The 17224-nt window shown below is 36.0% G+C and overlaps 1 protein-coding gene across 2 annotated transcripts; it reads right to left on the bottom strand.

The window, feature by feature from the left end:
* Positions 1-13254: 13254 nt before the first annotated feature.
* On the bottom strand, positions 13255-16576 carry GRF1 (growth-regulating factor 1). 2 transcript variants are annotated; one of them, XM_068488977.2, is made up of 4 exons: positions 15894-16576; positions 15318-15524; positions 14639-14996; positions 13255-14330 (listed from the first exon to the last, which is right to left on the bottom strand). In XM_068488977.2, the coding sequence occupies exons 1-4, from the start codon at positions 16285-16287 to the stop codon at positions 13508-13510; spliced, it is 1782 nt and encodes a 593-aa protein (XP_068345078.2). In that variant the 5' UTR covers positions 16288-16576; the 3' UTR covers positions 13255-13507. The 2 variants fall into 2 exon arrangements, with proteins under 2 accessions (XP_068345078.2, XP_068345079.2); XM_068488978.2 differs by having other exon boundaries at positions 14639-14993; positions 15894-16567.
* Between the last annotated feature and the right edge of the window lie 648 nt (positions 16577-17224).

Here is a 17224-nt window from a genome sequence, read left to right as displayed (position 1 = left end):
ATTAAATACAGCGTAAGTTTATGGGTCTCTATTAAATACAGTCTAATGTACCAATATATACATCTATACTATATATTAAGAAAACCATCCTTATCAACTTTTTATCACTTTTTTTTTTAATTTTGTCCTCACTTATGATACACACTCTTGACCTAAAAAAAAAAAAAAAAAGAGGGCAAAACAGTAATTTTGTACCTTTTGACAAAATGATAATTATATCCCTATTTTTTCTATTTTACCCTCATTTTTATACACAAAATTTACATAAAGAGGGTAAAATGGTAATTATGTAATATTAAGAAAAATATGTTCTCATTAAGAGATCTCATCATCATTGTCTCATATTCTTTTAAAAAAATTTAAAAACTAATCACTCCTTAATCAAAAACAAAAAAGAAAATGAAATTGTTCACACACAAAGTATGCGCTCATCTTCTAGTATTTACTAATTGAATTCAAACAACTAGACCACACAAGCACGTCAGTTATTTTTGTGTCCGTATAATTCACAAAATTTGCTACACATACCATTATGTGGCTTTTGATTAGGCCTGGCAAACGGGTCGTGTCTGTCATGTTCGTGTCGTTTTCGTATAACACCTGTTATCTTAATGGGTCGTGTCGTGTCACCCCGTTATCTTAACAGGTCGGGTCACTTTACCCAACAGGTAAAGTGACCCGACCCGTTATGACCCGCTATGACCCGTTAAGAAAAATGTTTTTTTTTTCTTAAATTTGCACATACCACATATTGTCACATAAATATTACTTCGAAACATTATTCGAAACATTAAAATACATTTGTCGTTTAAGTACTATATCTACACTTGAAAATAAAAGCCTAATAAACAAACATCCATACACTACTAATCTATTACAAAATATTAAATGTGCAAGGATATGCAAAATGAAAAAGTTTCTGTTTTCAAGGTTGTGAAGTCTTTCTCAAAAGTTTAAACCTTGCCAATGGAACTCAGAGCTTGCATGTTATTCCTTTTACAAAATCCTCAATTTTCATCGATCATCATGACATAAGATTTTGTGGTATCAATAGTGTAAATATTTTAAATTGAAGATCGAATTCATCTCTGAATGTTTGGTTTCTGCGATTTTTGCCGTATGCGATCTTGAAACATATACAAATAAGTTTGACGGTTGGATCATTGAAATTATTTTCGTAAAATGCGTATCCCATCAAAACGATAGATTCACTAACACTTGGAGTTTATTTATACTTTCATTAAGTATAACATAAGATTTTGTGGTATCTACTAAGGTAAATATTTTAAATTGAAGATCGAATTCATTCATTGTATTCATATAGGGTCAAGGACTGTAGCTGTAAAAAATCATCAAAATCAGAGTTAAAATAACTGTTAAATCGTGATTTTTCGTTGATAGCCGTCGAAAAGTTTTATCCCATTACTTGATCTCTGAATGTTGGTTTTTTGAAATTTTTGGCGTATACGATCTCGAAGTATATACAAACATGTTTGACGGTTGGATCGTTGAAACTAGTTTCATAGAATGCGTATCCCATCAAAACAATAGATTCACTAACACTTAAGAATTTATTCATAATTTCATTAAGCATAACATAAGATTTTGTGGTATCCGCTTGTGTAAATATTTTAAATTGAAGATCGAGTTTAGTCATTGTATTTATATAGGGTCAAGGAGTGTAACTGTAAAAAAATCATCAAAATCGGAGTTAAAATAACCGTTAAATCGTGATTTTTCATTGATAACCGTCGAAAGGTTTTGTCCCTTTACTTGATCTTTGAATGTTTCTTTTTTGCGATTTTTGGCGTATACGATCTTGAAGCATATACAAACAACTTTGACGGTTGGATCGTTGAAATTAATTTTGTAGAATGCGTATCCCATCAAAATGATAGATTCACTAATACTTAAGAGTTTATTTATACTTTCATTAAGTATAACATAAGATTTTATAGTATCCACTAGTGTAAATATTTTAAATTGAAGATCGAATTCATTCATTGTATTCACATAGGGTCAAGGAGTGTGGTGGTAAAAAATCATCAAAATCGGAGTTAAAATATCCGTTAAATCATGATTTTTCAATGATAACCGTCGAAAACTCTTGTCCCGTTACTTGATATCTGAATGTTTGTTTTTTGCAATTTTTGTTTTATGTGATCTCGAAATATATACAAACATGTTTGATGGTTGGATCGTTGAAATTAGTTTCGTAGAATGCGTATCCCATTAAAATGATAAATTCACTAACACTTAAAAGTTTATTCATACTTTCATTAAGTATAACATAAGATTTTGTGATATCCACTAGTTTAAATATTTTAAATTGAAGATCGAGTTCATTCATGATATTTATATAGGATCAAGGAGTGTAGATGTAAAAAATCATTAAAATCGGAGTTAAAATAACCGTTAAATCGTGATTTTTCATTGATAACTGTCGAAAAGTTTTGTCTCGTTACTTGATCTCTAAATGTTTGTTTTTTGAAATTTTTGGCGTATGCGATCTCGAAGCATATACAAACATGTTTGACGGTTGGATCGTTGAAACTAGTTTCGTAGAATGCATATCCTATCAAAACAATAGATTCAGTAACACTTAGAGTTTATTTATACTTTCATTAAACATAACATAAGATTTTGTGGTATCCACTTGTGTAAATATTTTAAATTGAAGATCGAATTCATTCATTGTATTCATATAGGGTCAAGGAGTGTAGCTATAAAAAATCATCAAAATCGAAGTTAAAATAACCGTTAAATCGTGATTTTTCGTTTATAACCGTCGAAAAGCTTTGTTCCGTTACTTGATATCTGAATGTTTGTTTTTTGCGATTTTTTGCTGATGTGATCTCAAAGTATATACAAACAAGTTTGACGGTTGGGATAGTTGAAATTAGTTTCGGAGAATTCGTATCCCATCAAGTTCAATGGTGTGTGTGTGTATATATATATTTATTAAGTAGATTTAAATCTATTTATTTTGTACGTATAATTGATTGGTATACGGAGTAGTACATCACGTGAGTCATTATAAAAATAGTGAGATATGTTATATATGTAATAAAAAGTTAATAACTTAAAAAAAAAAAAAAAAAAAAATCTCACCACTTCTATTAATTTTCATTTTTTCCTCTCATTTTTGTTTCATTTTCAACTTTTCTTATAATTTTCACTTTTCTTTGTGACAACCTATGGTGTCTACCATCTTTTCCTAATTACCTCTCTTTTTTGTTTCCTTTTCAACTTTTTTTATCACTTTCATTTTCCCTCCCTTTTTCCTCAAAAAGGGCGGCACTGCAGGGAATAGAATGAAATTATCAATTATGGAATCAAATCAATGAATGCATATTAATTAATAATTATTATAGTTTTTAAAAAATTTAATTCAAAATTTAATATATATATATTTATTATAGTTTTTAGGGGTGTAAAATTATTAAATTAATATATATATATATAATTATTACAATATTTTTTTAGGGTTATAAAATTATAAAAATAATATTATGCTTATCGTGTATCGTGTTGCCCACGTGTATATCCGAATCAACCCGTTATCTTAACAGGTGCTTATCGGGTTACCCGATAACGACCCGATTCGTTATCGTGTCGACCCGAACACCTGTTAATTTCGTGTCGTGTCGTGTCGGGTTATCGGGTCGTGTCAGGAATTGCCAGGCCTACTTTTGATCAATAAATAAGGGTAGAAGCCGCGCAAAGGAAATCGGGAACTAAATTTATACATTTCTACAAACCATATCACTTACGCATAGACTTTTTTGCTTTGCAAATTTTTATGCCTCCTAATCAGGTTGATTATTCTATTGAAATTTTATTGATTGTTATGTGCCTTACATACGATTTGTTGCTTTCAATTTTGGGTGGGGTTCTCGCGCACCTGGAGTTGAGAGTTTCTTTTGTTAGTGTACCTGAAATTGAGGTTGTTAAGTTTTCGCTTAATCTCTTTGCTATTTTTTTCTGGTTATCTACCTGGAGTTAAAAGTTTTTTTTGTTGATCTATCTGGAGTTATTTGTTTACAACATCTTTTGTACCTTTTCTATAGGAATTAGGATTGAAATTATTATGCATGAATTTTTACATATATTAGGTTTTTTTAATTTTATATATATATATATGTGTGTGTGTGTGTGTGTGTGTAAAATAATTTACCTATATTTATATGTAAAATATAATTTTGTGATTTAATTAAGCATGTATTATTACATGTATTATGTCACATCTCGGCCCGGGGCAGATCACTTCCCGGGCCCGCTCCACCACCGTAGCACGATATTGTCCGCTTTGGGCTTACCATTCCCTCACGGTTTTGTTTTTGGGAACTCACAAGCAACTTCCCAGTGGGTCACCCATCATGGGATTGCTCTAGCCTCCTTCTCGCTTAACTTCGGAGTTCCTACGGAACCCGAAGCCAGTGAGCTCCCAAAAGGCCTCGTGCTAGGTAGGGATGAGAATATACATATAAGGATCACTCCCCTGAGCAGTGTGTGATGTCATATATTATGCATGTTTTATTGTTATTATACACTAGGCAATGAATTTATAACATTAGTGTTTTTCTTTTTTTTCTTTTTTGTAAAACCATTAATTCACTCTTACAACTAAAGATGGGCAACGATTATGGTGGGCAGGTAACCGTAATTATTTATCCATAACCGTTTAAGTCCTTACTAGCATAATCGTTTACTCATTGGGTAATTGCATAAACGGACATACCCATACCATAACCGTTTATAACGGTTAACCGTACCCATAACCGTATACATATTTAACCGTAACTGCATATACCCATTTATCCATTTGCCCTTTTTTACCCATTTATCGGTTTTTTAACAAGCTGAAAATTGAAAAAGAATTTTGTCATAATTTTCTATTTCTGACAATTAAGCACTGTTATGGGAACATTTAACATTCATTCCGTATTTCAATCTTTTAAATCCTCATACCATAATAAAAATAATAGTTTATGGACAATATTTTTAACTGTTATCAATGAAAAAATAATATTCTACGAACAAGTCTCATTGATTGGTTGTCACCAAAGGAGGCCTACAAAAGAAATGGGAATTAGTATCTCAATTAATCAACAATAACTCTAAAATAAAAAAAAACAAAAATAAAGAATGCTTCAGCTAATACCAAATGATGCATGGTTGTCATGTTAATAGTTGAGACAACAGCAGCAGCCCACGATACAACATATGGAATGATGACCAAGATATCAGAAGCTGCAACGATTGCAAAACTCGAAATCGACATGTACATTGTGAAGGCAGAAACAACCCATGTTGTGAGTAGAGAATTGAAGGGCAACATTCCAGAACAACAATCCGGTTTTCAAATTAAAGATCGATCACTATGTAGTGGATGCAGGTCTCAGGTGTCCCGTATTCTTATTGAGCTAATGAAGGTCAATGATTTTGGTGAGAACTGCCATCAATCAATGATCATTGTTCTAAAAATCTCCACCTAACACTGGCTAAGCCATGCTTAAGCACTAGGCGGCGGGCCACTGCCCGATTAGTCCCTAGGGGGTTTGAAAATTAAGAAAGTGCGCTTAGACCCGCTTATACACTTGCCTAAACCGGCCTAGGTCGCGACATTCACTTAGAAAATTGATAACTTTCATTTTGCATTTTATTTTGTCAATAAAATATAAGAGACTCGTTGAATAAATCGATGAACATTCATTATATGCTTGTTCCCTAAGTTTTCAATATGTTCTAATTATACTCCATATTCCATTTATTTTGCAAGTTGTGTATCCCAATACAATTATGTGTTTTTTTTTTTTTAAGTATAAATATACACTTATTTATACAATATATAATAAATTACTTAAATCTGCCTAATCCACCTAGGCCTCGCCTAGCTACTTAGGCGCTAGGCCCGAACCCGTGCACAACTAGCGCCTAATGTCTTTTAGAACCTTGTGATCGACGACTAAGAGTGGGCAACAAACTGATTGTTTTGGGGGAGATGAGAGAGAAAGCGCGGTGAGGGGAGAGAGATGAGGGGGCGATGGGAGTCTGGGAAAGGTTGAATAGTTTTTAGGGTTTTTATTTTATTTTTTATTTTGCAAATATTAAAATAAATAGTTAAACGGGTACCCATTTGTAACCATGGGTACTACCTATAATCACCCATTATATTTCATGGGTAGCTTGTCACGCTCCGATCCCGACATACTTCCAAGATCGACACGTGACGTCACCAAAAACCCGTATATCTAACATACCCCGCCTCCAGGATATGTACTAAGCACAACTCATGCCTCAATTTGCGTAGCGATTTTTCGTAAACTTTATGGTTGCATCTAACCTTCTCGTTAGATTGCCTTACTGCCTATGTACCCTCAATAAGAATCAAGCCATTTGTAGTTCATTATTCACTACGCTCAAACATTTATCACATAAATGACAATGTCTCAACATAATACCACAATTCGGCATGCAGCATCTCAAGGAACATTCACCAAAGCATAATAATATTCTCTAGTCACAATGGTCAACGAGTCTAATCATAATTACAACAATCATAACCAACATCATTCCACAATCACATCAATCAATAATGCATACAATGCACCGAAATGCAGGGTTAGAGCGACACAGTTTAGCCGAAGCCTACACCTCTGAAAAATAGGATTTCGGACCACTCAACAAAATCCAACAACATCGAGTTTTGGACCACTCAACGGAACCATAACACCAAGCTGGATTCCGGACGACTCAATAGCATTCAAACCAGGATACAATTTCGGACCACTCAATGGAATCACGGAGTACAATGGGTATCAGACCACTCAAAGAAATCCAAGGTAAGATACGATTCCGGATTACTCAACGAAATCCAGACGGAGCAAGGAACCGAACCACTTAACGGAACCCCAGCGGAGACCCAATTCCGATCATTTAACAAAATCGAGTGGAGGGCCAAGGAATATAGCAACGCTCAAAGAACAGGACATGAAACAAGTACTCAAAATACAAAAGCTCAACGAAACAAGAAATGGAACAAGGCACAAGGTACACAATTAGAACGGCTCAACGAAACGAGAAATTAAACAATGATACGATATGTGAAATAAGTCTCGAAGCAACAAACCCCATGGCAATGGGTTAACGGTCCACTATTAGCCCTCACATTTCATAACAACATGTCAATTATGAAAATCAAAGCACATTCCACAAACATTTTCAATGCACAAATCAAAACATACTTGATAAACAAGTATAATATAATACGATGCCACTAGTATGCGAATCGAGTCACACGTCATCATGATGAGCCCATTAAGCTCCTTGAAGTCTCAACTGCTCTCTAAGATAACTGTCATGCTAGAAGAACTCGAGCTAGTTGACTAAAAAGCCAACCGTCGATCAAGGTCGAGAATAGGGTCCATAACCCTAGAAATCTAAACTGGAAGATCCGCACATTAGATTTTGGATCCATAACTTTCTAAAATCCACATTATGCTTCTAGAACAACCTTCTAAAATCTCATGGCGATCCAACGGTCGGATCTCTACCAATCACAAATTCAAGTGCGCGGTCGACGTTTTATTTCACGAACTTACAAATCCAATTCAGGAAGATCCATATATAGATAACCAATCTATCAGTTCCTACTATCCTCAAATATTACGTACTATAACGTATTAAAGTTTGGTGACGATCTAACGGTCGGATCGTCGATTCAAATAATAATCAAGTGATGTACCTTAATCAACTATATTCACAATAATCAAATCACATATTACGGGCATCAAATATGAGATCAAGATATCAGTTTAGAGTAAAATAGCATCGATGGCCCACTAGCCACGTGCCACCGCAGGTGGTGGTCGCCCGCCCGACTCACCAGAAAATTTAACTATTTCCAAAAATTACCAAAATTTACATAATTGTAGATTTCAATGAGTAGAGTAAGTTTCATACCTGTGACCAAGGCCAATTTGGCTGGGAAATGCCCTAATTTCACTTAAACCCGCTAGAACCCTATAATTGAGTGTTCTTGATTCGACTCCAAAACAGCTTTGACGCCTTTACCAATGCATGGGCTTTGTTCCTAAGGTTGAAGGGAGTCTATTGGTGGTGGTGGTTGACAGATTTACCTTCAAATTTGATAGATCGCTACCCCGAATCTCGTCGCACCCACTAGTGCAATTCTCCACAATTTCGAACCCAATCTTCCCAAATTTGGTGCGAAAATTGTAAATGAAGGGTCGAGATGATGATTGGGAGTGGTGGATCAGCCCAATTCGTCAGAAAAATAATGAATTTCAATGGAGAAACCCACCGACTACAACCGGGTCACTCGTCACACGGGTCTGGGTGCGGGGGAGGGGGGGAGGGAGGGTTTGGTTGCCCTTCCCCTTCCCTTATTTCACTCCTTTCTCTTGTTCCTCATTGTTTATCTCATTTTCCTCTCTCTTCCTAATTGCCTGAGCCCCCTCCCCTTCCCTCATTTTCTTTCCTTCTCCTATGTTCATCTTTCTCATTTCCCTTCTCATCCCACCATCCTAGCCACACATGTGGCACCATTTGATGGTTCAACAAAATTTGGTTTCTTCTAGATGAGATCAAAATTACAAAAATATCCTTGACTTTAAACGTTAATAACTTCTTCGTTATAACTCCATTTCACGAATGGTTTGCGCTACAAGTTCGTGAGATCGAGCTCTATTTGAAAATAGCCTACGAATTTTAAATAATTAATTTCCAAACTTCGTAACTAGTTTAATAAAAATCTAAATTCAAATAAACTAATACAAATTCCCGAAAAATAATATAAAATTCAAAAAGTACAAATATTTAGATTATAACAATGAAATCCAAGTACGGGATTTCACATAGCTAGTTATTTCCATAATCGTTTGTATGTTTAAACGGTTACCCATAACTGTAACAGTGGAGTTTAAATGGGCGGGTAACCGCGATTGCTCATACTCGTGGGTATTTTGCCCTTCCCTACTTACAACCGCATGGAATTAATTGTGTACATCAAACATTCAAATAGGGGTACTTTAGGCATCCAAAAATTTTTTAAATGTGTAAAGTCAAACATATTAATAAATTTGCTGATGTAGAATCTAACCAATGAATTTTATTCGAGTAAAATACTTATATTGAGTTTTATGAGAAGAAAATTAAGTTTCAGTATTATAACTCATGGTAATACCAAATCATGGCTGCTTCTATTAAGAGCCCCTTCTTTTTAGCATATGATTCTTTATCCTTCGTTTTGGATTAGGATTTTCTCCCCTCTTTTCTCCCTCCCCTCCTATTTGAACAGTCATGATTCAGTCACGTCAACATCTTACATTAGTTTTTTTATAGATAGAGAAAGACAAAATGGAAAGTGTGAGGGGAGGGAAATAGAAGGGAAAAGAATCCTACTCCATTCTTTTTACTCTTGATGTTAGAAATATTTCAACGTAACAGTAAAGAACACCATCTCAGTCTTTCTTTCTTCTCTCATCCATTTTCCGTTTCCTCCTTTTTCCCACTTCCTGTGAAAATCTGGTCTCATCCTCCATTTGCCCCAAATCGATCAACTACAACATATCTACTTTTATCTCCCTTAAATACATCACATAAGAAAAATAAGAATTTACAGTCTAGTAGTATTCCTCTTCACTGGTAAATGATATATCTTAAGTTCGAATCTCGAAAATAACGAGTTTGCTACCGATTCATTCTCACTCTATTCGTTGTATTTAAAAAATTTGCGTTATATAGAAAGAGCCTCTCTTTACCCAAAAAATGAAAAAGAAAAAGAAAAAAAAAAGCCGCTAAGATAGATTTGGTCTTGGTATAGTTGAACCCATACAAAACTCCCAATAATTTCTGATCCAGTCCAATCCACTCGAAAATTCGGCTTGGTACACATAAGGACTCGAGGCCTGCATGGATAAACCGGGCTCCTTAGCCCAGTTAGATGGTAAAAGCAAGGGATAGTACCGTCATTTTAAACTGTCTATATTAGGGCTTCACTTGTTCACTTCACGCATAAAATCAGGATTCAGAATTCAGAATTCAGAAACACACAGCCCCGCCGCCTCTCGTCTATAGTTTCCCGACGCTCTGCAGCGCGGCGCCGTCACCAATTATTTCGCTTAATTCATAGTTTTTCCACTTAATTTTCAATTCTCTTGATTATGTTTCGTTTTTTTATTTATCTTTTCCAGCCAATTATGTCTTAAAAGAAAAACTTACATGATTATTTTTTATTAAATTAGTTTTGTGATGGGAAGGCGATGAAGAAGAAAACATTTCTCGATTCTGAGTGTATGTTAGCATACATGGACCAACCATTAGCTGAGAGCATACGTATTTTTGTGCGTATGCTTTCGCTGCTTGATGACAGTGTTTGTGCGTGTCTGAGCCTTCCTTTATTTTCATTTTCTTTTTAATTTTATTGCTTATCTTGGTAGTATGAATTAGGGTTTTTAATTTGATCAGTTTAGTGTTTGTGTTTTAATCTATTAATCCTTTTGGTGTTTTCCGTTTTAATCTGGGAAGGGAACAAATCTTAGAATGTAGAATTGGTGGAATTTTTATAGTAACAAGAAATATTCGCATGATAAACTATCAATTTCTTTGTTTCATATTAACGATTAAATGATCTTCAAATTCAATGAATTTTTATATGGATAAAATTTAAATAATTATAGAGACGCTTTTACTTTTGAATGATGTCTCGGTAGTGGAAAACGAAAGAAATGTTACAATTTGACATAATAAAAAAATTTTAATATGTACCACATTACAGTTTATGAACACAAAACGTGGTTTACTCATTTTATGAAGGGGTGTGATATCCGAGCCTTTTTTTACTTTTTTCACAGTTTTTTAATTTTTAACCGTCAGATCGGATAAAAATGTGCGTGGATAGTACACCCTTTATAAAAGTCGTTAATATCTAACAGTCAAAAATCATCCGAGCATAGTAAAATTTTCGGACAAAGAGATTATTGAAACCTAGAATTGATATAACTTTTAGACGGTGGAAAGAAGTGGCAGCTCTGAAAAACCAGAAGCATAACATGCAGTCTCGTACAGTTTTGGTTGCACCGAAGCCAGTAGAGAGTGGAATTTCATTGCAAGCTGTCACTTTGATGATTGATGATGATGATGCACCAATTGGGCAAGTCCAGCAGTCAAACAAACTAAAGTGCAATTTAACATTTTACATAAGTGAAATAGTGAAAGGGTCTGAACTTTTTATAGGGGAAAAATAAATAAGTAAAACACAATGTTGGAAAATATGCTAGCACCAATAGGGAATCAATCATGGAGAAAAAGAGAAATGGTCAAGACAGACTGAGTAAAAAAGTGCGAAACCCAACTTTTTAAAGAAAATGACAAGAGGTTTTGGGTTTGATAATTTGTAAGTTGTGAATTCGTTTGATCGTAAGCACGAGTAGGATGCAATTTCTAACCAGCCTCCTCTGAACTCAGAAAGAATGGATAACTTTGATTCACCATTAGTTGTCCTCTTTTCATGAGAAAAAAAAAAATATGTGGCTTCCTTTTGGTGTTACAATCATTCTTTTAACTTTAAGTTATTATGTTTTGCTCACCTTTAAATCAATAGAGTAGCAAGAGCATTAAACCTCTTTTCAATTAAGAGTATTTGCTTGCTGGACTCAAGATTCTGAATTTGATTCTACTTTCCCAACGTTGCGTTAAATAAAAAAGAATTAAAGCTATATCACCACTCCCTCTTCTTATTATTTTGTTGTCCTCTCACTTTCATAGAATGTGTATTTAGTTTAGTAGAAATTCTAAGAATAATAATTAAAATTAAACTAGAGGGACTTAAATGAATTATATGACTTTGACAAAGACATAAACAATGGGTTCATAAAATGACTATTTTTAATTGCAAATCGCTCATAATCGAATGGATCTACTCATTTCAACTTCATTCATCAAATATTTTGGATCTGGTTTGTTACATAAAATTAGCATAGTTAAGATTATTCACTATATTGAATGCATTTTGAAGGAAGAAATGGATGGCCAATTTTACATTTTGTCCAAGTTAAAGATTACTCATGAAGTAAATATATCCCACCGATAAGAAATAGTCAAACCCAAGTCAATCATCTAACAAATGAGGCATTGTGGTACATTTCTAACAAGTCGGTCGTAATGCATTGTACCTACTCACATTAAGGAGTCTTTTTATGAGATCAAATCTTCTGGACCCAAAACCCTATATGGTATTCCTGTGACATATATTATTCGTTGACATCTTGCCATTCATTTAAAACTTATCTTCATTATAAAAAAAAAAAAAATAGGTCAAAAATACATATGTTACTCAAGTAAATAAGACATAGACGCCATAAAAATTTTGAGTACAAAAAATTTGAGCTCACTATTTATACTTTCAAGTATCTCGTCCAAACACATCTCTATCAGAGAAACCCACTTGGATTAATCAAGTTTAACCCGTAACAGTCCTCCGCAGTTACCCTGGTCCCATCACAACATTATTTTCATGAAATCCTTGACCGCATCCGGGCTTTTAAGCCTATCCTCCATAACAGGTCGGACTAGGCTAGGGCCAAACATGTGCTAAATCAGGGTCAGACTCAGTGGTGGTAGGTCACCACACTCTGTATTCCCGGGCCCATATCCAAGTAACCAAACATAGGTACTGCATGTTGGGTTGACAGCCCACAAGAGTGCACCTTGTCTCAAAGCTAGGGAACTCCCAAACCTAATTTTCCCATTTTCTGATTTGATTACATCACTCACTGCAACAGTGCAACTGCAAAATCAACCAAACAAGACGGAGAAGAAAGTTGAAAGCGCAATGCCACCAGAAAGGGGTAAAAAAAAAAAAAAAAAAAAAAAAAGGCCCTATTCTTATAGGGTACCCCTTCAATGATCAATCATCAAATGTGTTTTGGAAGGTATCTCTATAATATCATGATGGAAGCTTCACAACCATCACTGACTTGCCGTTGTCCCCACTGTTTTTAGGGTCTCTGGACAGAGATCGTCCTCACTAGAATTGTACAACTCCACAATCCTGCAAAAGATATACCCTCCCCAATCCTAACCAATAATGCAAATCTTAAATGGTTTCAATCATCTGTCTATTGCATTATCGGGCTTGTAGCTAAAGTGGTTAAGAGCATTTATTAAGGTCCCGTGTTCAAATATTTCGTGGTACAGATGGAACCCAAAAAGCAATAAGATGAGGTGAGATACTAACAAAGCATCAATTACTTTAACATTCATATAGGAAGAAATTATGGATACCAACAAATCCACACTAGCCAAACTGGCTAATACCTATGCAAATTAGGATCAACATGTCTCTAGTTTGTAACCCAATAAAATAAAAAAATAAAAAAACAAATAAAAGGATAACGAACAAGAAAAAGAGAGAAATTAAAAAGATCACGAATGGTTACTCCAAGTTCATGCCTTGTCTCCTCAGTTTGTAGCTTTGACAATTTTACAGGGATGGAACTGAGGAACTTGCAAAGGTTGAACCTAGCACATCATCATAAATGCTCGCCCCGTCGAGACTACTCTTCTTGTTCTCACCTCCTCTCGGGCTGCTCCCTGAGCTGCTGTTTGAAAGCGAACAGAAAGTTGACTTCTGCAACACGCCAGTTGGGGAAGATCCCAACTGAGGGCTGCCATCCCACCCTTCATTTAAGAGGCTAAGCGGGGATTTTGAATTAATGCAGATCTTGCCGCCACCACTGGTGGTTTTGGTTAGGACCTCTCCTAAGGGACCCCCCATTGAATTTCCCCAAGTGATAGGTATCCAATTAGTTTGCTTCTGGCTTGATTCGCTAATGTCCTTGCTTATTCCCAAATTCATTTGGGCAGGCTCAAACTCCCGGGATAGCCTCAGCGGTGAGAGCGCAAGTTTCTCATGCTTTGGCGATGAAGAGGATGATGAGAACTCTGAGGATGCCATAGGGATTGACATTGATAGCTGAGTCCAGTCTGATTTTACTTCTTCAGGCCAGGTAGAGACTGAGTGACAGGATTGGTCTTTGGGCCAATCATCCATGAACTGGCGAAGCGGATGATGGTCTTGAGTATCTTGATCACCGAAGTGTAGGAAAGAACCACTAAAGTCTTTAGAAATGTAAGAGTTCCTATGTGAAGGGTTGAGAAGTGAATCAGTAGAAACAAGTCCAAACTCTGCTTGGGAGGCTTCTTCCACTAGGAATTCTTGTTTCCCAATGTTATAAGTAGAATTGTTGGATTTCAGCTTAAGGGTAGGGGCAGACATCACGGAAACTCCCTGTTGCCCCTGCATCCTGCAAAACACACCATCTAATTGATTAGAATACGCCCAACACAGTGCATAAAGTAAAGTACAAGAATGAAACAGAAACAACTCTAAGAAATATGCACAGCCATTATATTTACATTACAGTTTCAACGATAAAGGTCCTAATTCAAGCATCCAAACTAGTCGGAGTAGTTACTCTCACCAAAGTAGAGATGGAATGATGGGTTCTACAAATAAAGTAAAGGAAAAAGGTTGTTTTAAATTGAAATCGTATAATAAAGCCCAGAAGGCCTAATGAGAACTAAAACAGTTAAGGAAGCTCTAATTTTTCACCTGTTGACAAAGGCATCTGCAGAAGGATTGGCAGCAACAGCAGGCTGCAAGCTTTTGAATTGCTGCTGCACGGTTGTGAGGCTGCTGGATGCACCACTGCTTGGCATCACTGACGTTGACATTGACGAATTCATAGGTACCCTCTTTAAATTACTGGTCCCAGAGACGGCCTGGCCAGGCTGGCCTTCCACAGGCTTTCTTGAACGATGGCGTCCCCTGTTGATGTGCCTTTCACAATACTTCTGATCTGCAACAGCATCTCTCGAGCAACGCCATTTCTTCCCATCTGTTCGGCGACACCTCCCAGGTTCAGGATCGTTGTTGCCAGAAAATCCCAGATGGTAAGTGCCCCACGCTACTATATCAAGATCAAAACCCCAAACATACATATGCATAGAACAAAGACAAATCAGACAAAAGGGTAAAACACGAAGAGCACAATTTCTGAATCAAACCCAGCATTTACATTCTAATTGCAAACACTATCCTGGACTAAACCTTCTAACAACATTACATAAAAACTGGAAATTCCATGCTTCCAACAAACAGCAGTTTAAGAACTTAAAACACACAAATTAAATTTCAAAACGGATGGATTTTGACTAATCAAGATATCGTTTTCAATACAGATACGTTTTGACCAATCAAGATATCGTGATCATCAATAGACAGAGCTTACTTGAGGTGGGATTAGAAGGACCAGACAAGCCATAAGGGTAGAGGGATTTCTTTATAGGTATGAGCAGATTGGAAGGGACAGGCACATTTGAAGTCATGTACTTGTAGATCAAGGCCTGGTGCTCCAGCTCAATCCACTGAGAAGGAGTGAAGGGTCCTCTAGCCCCAGTAAAAGTCCCATGCATGCTCAGATTCAAGCTTCCATAACCTGAAACAAAAATCATTTGCATCAAGTATTTGTCCGATTTACTATAATTAAAAATAAAAAAAAATTAAAGTGAGTACGAACAAGTCTCTTCTGCTAGTCCTATTGTTCTTTCCCCATTTGGTTTCTATCAATCTATGAGCTGTTTCTATGACAAGACCTGAAAACTAAAACTTCTACAAAATGCCATAATGAAAAGACTCCCCTGGCAACAATTATAGCAACAACCCATCTATCAATTGCACAAAAATGTACCTGAAACGAAATCTATGCTTTCACATTCACATTTCCCCAAACCCCATGTCATAAAATCCATGTCCAACATTGACCACCAACCCACCATCCAAAAAAATAAATAAATAAAATAAATACCTGGTGAGCCTGCGTTCCTTGGGTAAGGAGAGGGAATGGGAGTGGGATTCCTCTGGTAGTAGGCAAAGTCTCCATCTTTGCTGAGAAAGCTTTCTGATTTGTTGCTGGAAAAGCTCAGCATTTGCTCCTGCCTGTGAGACTCAGCTGGAGGAGGAAGCAGTTGAGAATTAGATCTCAGCAGAGGAGTCCCCTGGTACTGCAATGGCATTGTCTTAGGGGAATTCAAGTCTTCGTTTTTCAGCATTTTTGAGTCCCTCCAGTCGTCCTCCGCTGGCCAAGATCTTTGCTGCTTGGCGGAGGCGGAGCCAGATCCGTCGCCAACATTTTCCGCTGCCTCTCCTCCTCCGGCGTCGGGACCCACCAAACCCTCCAAACCCATCACCCCAAAATCCATTCCGGACACCTCCGCCAATCCGCAGGCGTTGAGTTCATGAGCAGGAAGAGGAGGAGGAAGAAGAAGGCGGTTCAGAGAGTTGGATGAGAGAGAAAGAGAGGCGCATCTTGTGTTGGGTTTGTTCTACTGCTTGAGTTGAGAGAGAGAAGGAGCTGGTTTTTAAAAGGAGTGGTCTTGACAAGTAAAATACAAATTATTGGAGAGAGAGAGAGAGAGAGAGAGAGAGAGAGAGAGAGATGAAACAGGGGAGGAGGGGAGAACAAACGCCCACTTCTGAGACAGGCTACCCAAGCTACCCAAGCTTATCCATCACTATTTAAAGGGGAAAATGTTGCCAATTTTTTGTCAACTATTTTTTAACATGAAAATAAAATCAAATACATCATCTGAATCATGTTTTAAACCTCTAGATATTTTGGACTCTCTGACAAATTAAAAAAAAAAAAAAAAAAGATGTTAACGCTTATTTTTCAATACATGTCATACAATGAAGCATGATATAAAATTTTTTTTGTCTCGATGTTAAGATTAGTAGATTTTATATTTACTTCCAAATTCTAAGTGGATACACATAATTAATTTGCTAAAATCTCCCTAATCCTTCTCATTTTAGAATGAACTAGCAGCGTGTTTATCAATCGGGTTTGGGATGAAAATGAAATGAAAGGAAACCATTCCCAATTGAAGGGATTCCACTATTCCATTGTTAACTCAACATTTTGAAATGAAAACATGGTGGGATCCACAAGAAAATAGGAAATCAATTCCAAAATTTTAAGGAATTTGGAAAGAAAGGATTTGACTACTAACTACAATTTAATTAGGATATGATTTGTCCGTCTTAATACCAGTTATGATATCTAATATCCTTAATTTTCCATTTAAAGAAAATTCTGAATTTATAATCCTCAATTGCTTTTTATCTTTTTGTTAAAAT

This window comes from Pyrus communis, chromosome 2 (genome assembly GCF_041283825.1).
Source record: "Pyrus communis isolate YQ-2024b chromosome 2, ASM4128382v1, whole genome shotgun sequence".
Lineage (NCBI taxonomy): Eukaryota > Viridiplantae > Streptophyta > Magnoliopsida > Rosales > Rosaceae > Pyrus > Pyrus communis.
The sequence above is the reverse complement of the archived record's forward strand: the minus strand, read 5'-3'. Positions and strand labels throughout refer to the sequence as shown.

Excerpts from the sequence above, each read along its gene's own strand:
- GRF1 (XM_068488977.2), bottom strand. The coding sequence starts at position 16,287 with ATGGATTTTGGGGTGATGGGTTTGGAGGGTTTGGTGGGTCCCGACGCC. Across the intron at positions 14,997-15,317 it reads TCCTTCTAATCCCACCTCAA|TAGCGTGGGGCACTTACCAT; the intron begins GTAAGCTCTGTC and ends ATCTTGATATAG. Across the intron at positions 14,331-14,638 it reads GCAGATGCCTTTGTCAACAG|GATGCAGGGGCAACAGGGAG; the intron begins GTGAAAAATTAG and ends TGTGTTTTGCAG.